This window comes from Danio rerio, chromosome 14, assembly GCF_049306965.1.
Source record: "Danio rerio strain Tuebingen ecotype United States chromosome 14, GRCz12tu, whole genome shotgun sequence".
Lineage (NCBI taxonomy): Eukaryota > Metazoa > Chordata > Actinopteri > Cypriniformes > Danionidae > Danio > Danio rerio.
In genome coordinates, this window is record NC_133189.1 from 52788732 (window position 1) to 52800000 (window position 11269).

Consider the following 11269-nt stretch of genomic DNA (forward strand, 5'->3'; position numbering starts at 1 on the left):
TAAACATTGAAATTAAATAAGCACTAACCTAAACGCACACACATATGCAAAGGATAAAATAAGTAAAACAAAATTACTGAAAGCTGAAAATAATTTGGAACTGAACAGAAAATACATAAGTAAAATCAATAATAAACTTTCAATCATCTACAGTCATCTCAATAACATTGAAATAATACACATACACACTCAAACACACACATGCACGTATCCTCTTTTAGCCTATCTACCAAAATAACTACACATACATTTAGGGGGACGCCAAAAACATCATCAAGGGCCCATGCCAATTCCCCCTACCCCCCATCCACCCCCATCTCATCCCCAACCCACCCCCCCACCCCTCGCTCTTCAATTTTATCCATGATCCAACCGACCCCTTTCACCACTTTAATCAGCCATCCTAACATACCAATACATAACCCGACCCCCCCCCACCCTCACTTTCGTCAGCAATCCTAACACACCCCCCCCCCCAACTTTCGACTACAATCTGAAGAACCAAAATGAAGCTACATGTAGGTGTGGCCAACCGTGGCCATTTTGTTCGAATGTCAATGCGCCAACAAGGGGTGACCAAAAAAGGGCAAAAAGGCGGAGCATCAGTGGAGCTATAGATGCCTCTTAGAATTTTGCTTAGACGGGCTTTTCTTTGAGGGAAATGCTTAATCCTTCATTACCTGCGACACGTTTGTGTTCTGATTTGGTCAGACACTGTCTCGGTTATGAGAAGACAGAACAGTGGTTCAGTTATAAATCCATTCTGCATGATTCCGCCTATCCTGGCTTCTCTTACTGTACATTAATAAAATATACTGTTTAAAATTCAAATTTTTGTTCTACGATGCACTTGGTTAGCCTAGCTTTGACTGGATAGAGTCGAAATAAAGAACTTTCTTGGGAAAAACAGGAAATCTGGTCACCCTTAAGCCTGGTTTATACTCGATGTGTCAGCAAGTCCGAGTGCGAGTGGCTAATGTGATGTCATTTGCAGAGGTTCGATTTGGGTGTGCGTGACATGATTTTGGCAGGCGGAGCGCACAATTTTTTTTGAGACTCGAGCGAAGTTCACTCGGCACCATGTTTGATTAGAGTTGAATATGAAACACTTTGAAGAGATTTTGTCTGAAACAGTACGACTGTACAGACATCTTTATGATCCATCCATGCGTGATCATAGGTGAAACCAAATGACCAATAATTCTTAGTCAATTACAGAAATTTGTTTTTCCACAAGTTTTAGGTTTTACACTGATGTATATATAAAAATTTTGAATTTAAAACAACTAAATATTTACAAAACTATAATTAAGGAAGAAATTATTATCCTTTGATAACTAGAAATGAATATTTGAACCTATCGGTTTACAATATACTGATGCCTGTTTTTTTTGTGCTTATTGGTGTTCAAGAGTTCACACTTAGCTGATGATTGATAATAAAAATTGTTTGGCATGCTGTCCCAGGAGAGAGCCCTGAGCTCATAAGATCCTTGAGCCCGGGGCTCCCTCTCATTTGAAGGGGTGAGAGGGGAATTTGAGCTCAGGTAGATCTCGAGATCCCCCCTCCTGCTGCTTAAGGAATTCTAGGAGGGTGAGCTGCTGGTGGAATTTGACTATGGTGCTGATTTGGTTTAGTCAATTTAATTGCGTCTCATATTTTTGACTGTGGGAGGAAACCAGAGAACCCGGGGAAAACCCACGCGAGTATGGGGAGAACATAAACACCAGACCCGAACCAGAGGCATTCTTGCTGCAAGCAACAGTGCTATAGCCACTGGGCCGCCGTGCTGCCCTATAGAGGAAAAAGACGAGTAGAGGGGGTGGAAGGGGGGATTCTTCAAGAAAAAGATGACCAAGGTAAGATGCTTTGGTTAGTTATACTAAGTTAGGAAAATATAATTAAATGATAAAAAATGTGCTTATTATTATGACAAAAATTCCTCTGTAAAAAGATGAAAACTGTAAACCATAACACCAAATATAGATGTGAATCAAACACTGTCATTTGGTGTAAGTGCTGCTGTGAATATTCATGTAGACGTACATTTATCCAAAATTACAGCTGCAGTGAAGGATTAAAAAACTCATTTTGAGAAAACAACCTTTAAAATATACTGTATATATCGTAACAAATAGATGAGGTGTGATGAAATGAGCACTTAAAGGCAAAATGTTTTCTAAAAAAGAAATAAAGACTTTATGAAAAGACAAAATGCTCTAAATCTCAAATTTGACTGCTGCATAAGGGAAGTTTTACACATTGTTTTTGAAATTAGCACATTATATGATTGATCGTGACTGGTCTCTCATCCGTAAACAGCAATAATCTAATCTAAGCCTACAATAAATAGACTGATTTCATCCTACTGTCTTCTCGCCGTTTTGGAAGAATCTTCCAGTCCACCCCATCTCCTCCTTTTCCTCCGATTACCAGGGGGAGCTCTCAAGAACCTACATTATCTGATCTCAGACCCCCTTCTCATGCTTAATGACCAAGAGGGATTAATTCAGAGCTCTCCCAGGACAGCTAATAGATAGATAGATAGATTTGGCCAAAATAAGCAATATCTAAGTGTACTAAACCACTCCTAACTCCAAAACCAGTGTTTTTGTCTGCAGTGTCTCAACCTAATGTATTCACTATTTCGAATTCTCGAACTTTTCAATATATTGTTTTGGGAGAAAAACATTCATAAGGGCCATTTGACCTACTGTACCCTACATTTTAAACACTAAAATAGACTGCAAGAACCCACTGGGCTCATCTGACGGTTGAATACCCACTGAAATACTCACAGCACTGTTAGCATGTTACACGACCTGAAGGTCACGTTTCCCACCGTCTCCATCTTATTTCCCTCAATGTCTCTGCAAAACACAAATGGAACAAGGCTTTATTCAAGGAGAAGACATCAATTTTAGAGCACTATGGAATCAGTGTTTTTTATATTTCGTTCAAAATACATTTAATATAACCAGTCAATATTCATCAGTTTTATGAATGAATATACATTTAATAATATCTTAGCATACAAAAACAATTCCTAACCACAGTGAAACATACAATAAACATATCCTTTCTGCTTTACAGTTTTTAACAGCAATGATGATGCAGAAGCAACTGGATTCTATTTTTAAGTACTGTAATATGAAATTTATATTATAAATATCACGCTTTTTTGATTATTAATTAGATTAAAAAAATTAAAACACTTACATGTTGAAAAACTTATTTGATTGGCTGTGAATTTTTAAAGTAGTGTCTGCTGTGGATGTAATATTACAATTATAATACAATTTAATGTTTACATTTTTAATGTAAAGTGTTAAATATAGATATGTTGAATTTTTTTATTAATTAATTAATAATTTGACAAAAATACATTGTAGGACTTTTATTTACACAAATTGTCTTATATATATATATATACATACATATATACAGTAGGTGAGAGTTCAAAGTGGCTATTAACGCCGCGGCTGGTACCGCCGCCGTTTGAAATAGGTGCCGCTCTGTTTTTAGTGTATGACCGCAGTTTGTGAATGAGCCGCCAGGGGGCGCAAAGGGACGGGATGCGAACGGACAGAAATAGATCATACAGCTACTGTGGTTGTAAATGATATTAAACAATAAGTCATAGCATTATAATTCCTTCATTAATCATTTAAAATTTGTTAACACGCTTTATTGTAAACTTTTTAAGTGCAAAGAGGATTCGTTTTGGAAAATAGAATTGAAGAAGTAAAAGACAACTAAAATGAAAGCACAAACATTTAGTACAAATAAGTAGTCTTAAATAAATAAATAAATAAATAAATAAATAAATAAATAAATAAATAAATAAAGCAGCCTAAATATAGAAAGATGTTCAGTGTTTGCTATTTTGATAGGACTAAGACAAGACATTTTCATTTATGTTTTATTTCTGTTTTTATTTCCATTTTCGTTGTTGATTATATTTTACTATCTTATTTATGTCTCAACAATTGTACATAAACGAATAATAAACGAATAATGAAAATAAATGAATAATGAAAATAGGCCTAAATAAATTATTTATTTAAAGACATTGCCGTACAGTACGTGAAACACTGAGAAAAATAAATTGACCTACCTTAAGCAGATCACTAAAAGTATAATAAAATTATTTTTGCTGCAGGACATAAATTAAGTCTTGCAGGTTTATTTTTAATAATTTAGTTTCAGTTCTGTTCATTTTTTTTTCAAAACGTCAATGTTCTCCTTTAAAGTAGCTATAACTGTTGTTTTGTTTTTTTGTTTTTTTTTTTACTTATGGCTCAGTATGTTTTGTATTTTAACTTCATATTCAGTCACCTTGCAAATGTGTGTGAAATATAATGCCGCATAACCGCGGAAAAAGAAGAAAAAACTGTCGAAGGTTAGAGCTAATTCATCAAAATAAGCTATATTAAAATACAACATTTATGTTAATACAGGCAGAGTGTGAACAAACTCAAGGCTAAGATATGCGCTTGCCTTTTAATGCATTTGCGGCCTTTTTATAGGCTAAAGGAAACTATGTATAATAATGTTTTTTTTTTCTTGTTTTTTTTTTGTATGATAAGGGACAATACACATTATGTTATTGATGTAAACTTAGGCTAAAACTTACCATTGATAAACGTGACCTACCTCAAGCAGATCACTTAAAGTATAAAAAAATAAAGTAGGCTATATATATATATTCTTAATAAACTTCACAGCCACAAATATAAAAACAACTTGTATTAAAACTGGGCGAGGATTAGAAAGAATACGATGCTTGTTATATATAATTTAAATTTTGATTCCAATTTCTGCAAGCACATTTTTTCACTCGCTACTCTGCCAGAAACTTCGCCGCCGGAGAGCACCTCAATAATGTAAACATTTGTTTAAAGATGGAGCGCAAGATGTGCCGAGTGGCAACATGTGAAGAACGATGGCAAAGCTAAGTGTGATTATTGTAATAAACTAAGTTATAAAGCAGAGTCCCGACCAACAGGACTAAGCATATGCGGTTGGCTCATTCTTCACGAATATAGAATTAAAATAATGGCGCGTTAGGTTCACTAAGCAGCGCATTCTCTTTGCCTCATCGTTTAACCAGCGGGACACGCTGCTGAAGCAGGAGAGACACTCCGTCATTCATAATCTTAGCTGATGTATCGGAGTCGAAAGAATATATCAAAGAGGAATTTTCTTTTAACAGTCCCGATATGTTTAATCTTTTTATTTTATTTTTTTTTTTCGTGTCATTTCTCTTCAGCAAATTAGATATTTTTTAAAGCTGCTTGATTCTTTTAAAACCGAAAGCAGGGCCCATAGTGTTTTTCCATAAGATACTCCTTTATGAATGTTTTAATTTTTTTATTAAAGTTTTTAATGTGCTTTTTGATAGTTTTATTTTATTTCAAGCAGCATCTAAATGCGAATTTATCCTCAAAACTTGGCATGAGAGCGATGCAAGTCATGTGTGGCATAATTGCCTTTTTTCCCTGCGCGTGCGAGATCAATTTCTGATCTTTTTGCAACTAAAATGAAAGCATAAACATTCAGTACAAATAAGTAGTCTTAAATAAATAAATAAATAAATAAATAAATAAATAAAGCAGTCTTTTAACCTAAATATAGAGAGATGTTCAGTGTTTGCTATTTTGACAGGACTAAGACAAGACATTTTCATTTATGTTTTTATTTCTGTTTTTACTTACATTTTCGTTGTTGATTATAGTTTACTATCTCATTTTATGTCTCAACAATTATAGATAATAATAAACGAATAATGAAAATTAATGAATAATGAAAATAGGCCTAGATATATTATGTATTTAAAGACATTGCCGACATTGAGCTTAAGTTGAATGCAGCTTCATCAAAAGCAGAAAAAAATAAAATAATTTGACCTATTTTAAGCAGATTATAATAAAAATATTTTGCCGCAGGACATAAATTAAGTCTAGCAGGTTTGTTTTTTTAATACTTTAGTTTCAGTTCAGTTTTTTTTTTTCAAAACGTCAATGTTCTCCTTTAAAGTAGCTATAACTGTTGTTTTGTTTTGTTTTTTTACTTAATGGCTCAGTATGTTTTGTATTTGAATTTGACGCGTCAGAAAAAAAAAACCGCTGAATCTCTGCAAATATTTGGTTAACTTATAAAACAAATGTATGGTTTAGTGATGTTAGTAATGCATAGAAAAATGCAAAGCAGAATTATTAAAGTTATTATTTCATCGATCTGAACATAACCATTTATAATATAATTACTAACCCGTCGTCTAAAATATTAAAATAATAAAATAGTCTATTATTTTATTCATGGCTAGAGCTTAACATGCCATGTGCTTTTGTTTGTTTGTTCTCGGTACTGGGTATACGCAAAACATTTTCTAAAATGTCAAGCAGTATTTGTCTATAGAGCAGCATTTTGCTAATTATAATAGTCCTTTATATTTATATACATGTGTTTTTGCATATTCGTTATTTCACTTGATGCATTCGTTATTTAATGTTTGAATACTGAAATAAAAAGCCATCGTTTAAAAGGTTATTTCACCATCAAAATGTAGCCTGTTATATGTATCATTAACGTTTTATATAAAACTGCTGTGCAGTGTAAATGGGACCTTAATACAGTTTAAAGCGAAGTTGTCTGTAAGGATGATGGGCATGGCATGTCTATTGTTGTGGCTCGCGTTGTGAATATTAGAAAATAACTGTCGGGTGAAGGCTTTATGGTCGTGCGGAATTGTCTGCTGCTGTCATGGCTCAGCAGGCAACACCCTATTCAGCTAGGCTATGTTCGGTGTTTGTATGTACAAATTCGTTTTGGCGAATGCTAGAGCGTAATAGAGATATTTTAAATAACAAGTATAGTTCAGTCCAGAAGTTGCTGTGCATAGAAACATTCATTTTCATAAGGCCCCATTTGCGGTTTGGTTTTAAAACGCATAGGTTTTGCTACGGTTACGCCATCCGTCCTCGGGAGTTTTGGATTTTGTGTAACCATGTTTGTGGAAAACACTTGAGGGTGGAGACATACCCCTTCCCCCGTCTCATAACCAAAAGCTTGTCTTTCAGGTGTTAATGGGCATCGAGACCGAAGTCATGTCGCATTTCCACTGTCGGCCTATAGCTCGCAGCGCGTAACGCAAACCCAGCCCCCAGAACGTCCCCCGAGTGTTGGCATCGTGCATCCGTTAATAACTCGGTAGAAAATGTATTTTATAACATCCTCATTTAGACACAGTCAAACATTCAGCCCAAATGCACTGGAGAGACCTGAAACGTGTTCCCAAAAATGCTCTGTTTGCACGATTTGATTATTATCATCATATCCAAATACTTTATAAATAATATTCTTAACCTTCTCTGGTGTTTATTGTTTTTAGAAAATATCTAAAATCTTTTAAAAGAAAATATCTTGTAAAATAAAAGTTTGATTTGGCTTTAACGGTTTTATTTATGTATAGGCCTACCTAAACTGTTATAGCTTGCTTTTGCTTGTTTTATATTGGTTTATTTATTTAATGCGATTTTATTATATCCGATAATGTAATTCTTTAAATTATATTTCAATGTGGCTTAGGCTTATCAAGATATGACACTTGTTTTGAGTCTACAAAAGGTTATTTGTAAAGTGTTATGTCTTTCTGTTGTATTCATATGGTGTATTATCTGCAAAATAAATAACAAAAAGAAAGAAGCCGCTAGCAGCATCCACAGAGCTGTGAAGAGAGCGCTCTTTTGCTCGGTCTCTCACACACAACCTTTATGTCTGCTGTGTCTTTAATATGGTGTGTAGATTATTATGCGTTATTGAAACATCAAGGGGGACGCAGCAAAATCACTTATAAATTAAAATTGTATTATTTTATGCAACAGCCTTACATTTAAAACGGAAACATAAGGGCGATTTTAAGCAAAAAGACCTCAGCCTATAAGTCTAGATGTTTTCTTTTCCTTTTTATTTATTTGTTTATTTGTTTGGCGCATGAGTGCGATAGGAAAACTATAGTGTAATTACGGCAAGCCATCTTTCCCAGACTCGGGGCAAATTCCTTTCACTCCGTCCCGAAGCCCCAGCTGGCCCTCCTGCCATCCACTGCGTAAAACATATGCTGGATAAGTTGACGGTTCATTCCGCTGTGGCGATCACAGACTAATAAAGGGACTAAACCGAAAAGAAAATGAATGAAGAATGAATGAATAAATTAATAATAATAAAATAAAAATAAGGTAATAATAAACACAAATGCCGCGTAAGCGGCCTTTTTTTTAGAGATGGTACATTTGAATTGCCTCTTCCCACTTCCCCCACCTCGAAATTAAAAGTTGCAAAGAGAACTCAATAGCAAAGATCATAGCCCATTAACACATCAACACATAGTCCATTTACACATCAACACAGTGCAAGTTTAGCGGAAGAATGTCAAATCAGAATCACGCAGATGAAGCACACAAGCTACTACTATGAAACTATTAAAATTGTTTTGTCATAAATTTGCTTATTTGCAGCAGCTTTTTTTCGCGCAACAGAAAAGCGGCGTTGGGAAGCCGTCAATGAATAAAAACAGGGTCAATAGTGAAAATCGGCTTTTCATTGTATCCCTATTACCTATATCAATGCATTGAAGGCCTTTTATGGTGTCATCTCGATAGAATAGCCTAAGTTATAAATAATTTAAAGAACAAAGTTATAAAAACTCACATTACATAAATAAACAATTAAAAATATGTTTAGGTTGTCTATTTAATTGCCCTCGTGATGATGGTGTGCTTTATCATTATGTGCGTTTTACTTATAACTAACCTGATTTAAATGATGGATCTGCGACAGAGAAACTAGGGGTTTTGGGGGACATGCATCACTATATCCTTTTTTTCCCCAAACTGTGCATAGTTCAGCTGCAAGTTACTGTACGTCTTTTTTTGGAAAAGCACCCCATGTCCGCTAGTGCCGCGCGCCTCTTTCTCTGGGCAAAAATGAGTTGATTTTTAAAATAATAAATATATAGATTAATTAAATTTTCAGCAAAAGAGACATTTATTTCATATTTCACTATGCATTTCATCTGATCTTTATAGCTTAATTAAACACATATTGTCAAAACCCACACATAGGCCTATTGTATGAAAATGAAAAGGGCATTTTTTGTTATTATTACACTACTATTTGTTATTTGTTGCCTAGGCTATTTTCACATTTGAGGTGCTTTATTGGCATGACAAGTAACTGTACATTCGTTTTGCCAAAGCAGTGCGCGTCTCACAAACAAGACAGTGCAAAAAGGGCAGTAGTGCAAACAAATATGAAAATAACATATAGGCTAATAAAAAAATGATTAATAAAAATAAAAATAGAATAAAAAATAAAAATATAATAATAAAAAAAAATAGATTTTTGATAACATTAAACAGGATAAAGGTAATAATAGTAGCCTATTATCAAAAGTAAGTCCACATAAAGAGTTCCAGTATTTGTGTGTTGGAGACAGGAGCGGGTATTGTTGGGTGAACACACAGCAGCACACACACTCCCCCAGTAAGATGGGTTCTGTTCGACAGGGACTCAAAGTTGTTTTGTATGTGTTGGATTATCGGGTAGAATTTCTCCCGGATCTCGGAGTATTTAGTGCACTCGGGATATGCAGCTCCGTCTCAATCAGCTGCTGAGGGCACAGCCGCTTCTCCACCGGCAGCCATGTTTTTTTTTGTGCGGGCCCGTCTTTACGGCTAGCTGATGTCCGCTGCCCGCTTCTAACATGTTAGAAAATACTGCAAATCAAGCTGTCGGTATCTCCCCGCGGTTGAAATTGTTCGTTATTCCGAAAAAAAGAAAAAGAAATATCAGCGCGCAGTAGTTGCTTTCTAGATTATTTAGGCCTATATTCAGCTGTTTTAATCTTGCAATTCTGATAATTAGAGATAATGTCTGTTCAACTTGTCTGTCATTTATTTCTCATTTGCTACTTATTTTATTAATTTGTTGATGTTAATATACTACATAGTCTTGTATATGCATATCTAAAATCCTTTGGCATTCAAATTTGCTTTGAACTTGAAAGAGAGAAAGAATCGGATTTTACCTGTCAGAGCACATTGCATATGCTTTTTTTGAAATAACATTTATTTAACAAATATTTTAGCACATCGAAAGTAATTAAATTACCTGTCTTTTGATTAAAACCTTTATGCAAAAAGATCAGAAAAAAAGGCAATATGCGACACATGACATGCATCGCTCTCATGCCACGTTTTGAGGATAAATTCGCTTTTAGGTGCTGCTTTGAATAAAATAAAACTATTAAAAAGCACATTAAAGAATACTCACAAAATAAAACCTTGATAGAGGAGTATCTTATGAAAAAACACCAATTGACGGGCTCTGCTTTCGGTTTTAAAAGAATCAAGCAGCTTTAAAAATATAATTTGCTGAAGAGAAATGACAGGGAAAAAAAGATTGAACATATCGGGACTGTCAAAAGAACATTCCTCTTTGATATATTCTTTCGACTCCGACACATCAGCAAAGATTATGAACGACGGAGTGTCCTCCACTGCTTCAGTGGCGTGTCCCGCTGGTTATAAACGAGGAGGCGGAGAGAATGCGCTGCTTAGTTTCGGCTCGATATATTTAAATAAAAACTAACAACGAGCTGCTTATAACGCTCAAAAAGTTAAACTCAAATGCACAACCCTTGTTGGTTGCACCTGCAGGATGCACAATGAACCTAACGCGCCATAATTTTAATTCTATATTCGTGAAGAATGAGCCAACCGCATATGCTTAGTCAGTCCTGTTGGTCGGGACTCTGCTTTATAACTTATTAGTTTATTACAATAATCACACTTAGCTTTGCCATTGTTCTTCACATATAGCCACTCAACACATCTTGCGGTCCATCTTTAATGTTTAGATTATTGAAGGTGCTATTGACGTTTTGAGAAAAAAATTAATAGTACTGAAACTAAATTATTAAAAATAAACTTGCGGGACAAGGCAAGCACATATCTTAGCCGTTTGTTCACACTCTGCCTGTATTAACATAAATGCTGTATTTTAATATAGCTTATTTTGATTAATTAGCTTTAACTGACAGCCTTTTCTTCTTTTTCCGCGGTTATGCGGCATTATATTTCACACGCATATGCAAGGTGACTGAATATGAAAATAAAATACAAAACATACTGAGCCATTAAGTAAAAAAACAAAACAAAACAACAGTTATACTTTAAAGCAGAACATTGACGTTTTGAAACAAAAA

At 34.7% G+C, this 11269-nt stretch overlaps 1 protein-coding gene across 3 annotated transcripts in view; it reads right to left on the reverse strand.

Annotated features, from left to right (window-relative positions):
• Window positions 1-11269, reverse strand: part of rxfp1 (relaxin family peptide receptor 1) — a 215024-nt gene that overhangs the window by 28080 nt on the left and 175675 nt on the right. For all 3 annotated transcript variants that reach the window (XM_073921122.1, XM_073921120.1, NM_001431298.1), the window contains one exon: window positions 2799-2870. In XM_073921122.1, the coding sequence (XP_073777223.1) occupies window positions 2799-2870 (72 nt within the window). The remainder of the gene's footprint in view (window positions 1-2798; window positions 2871-11269) is intronic.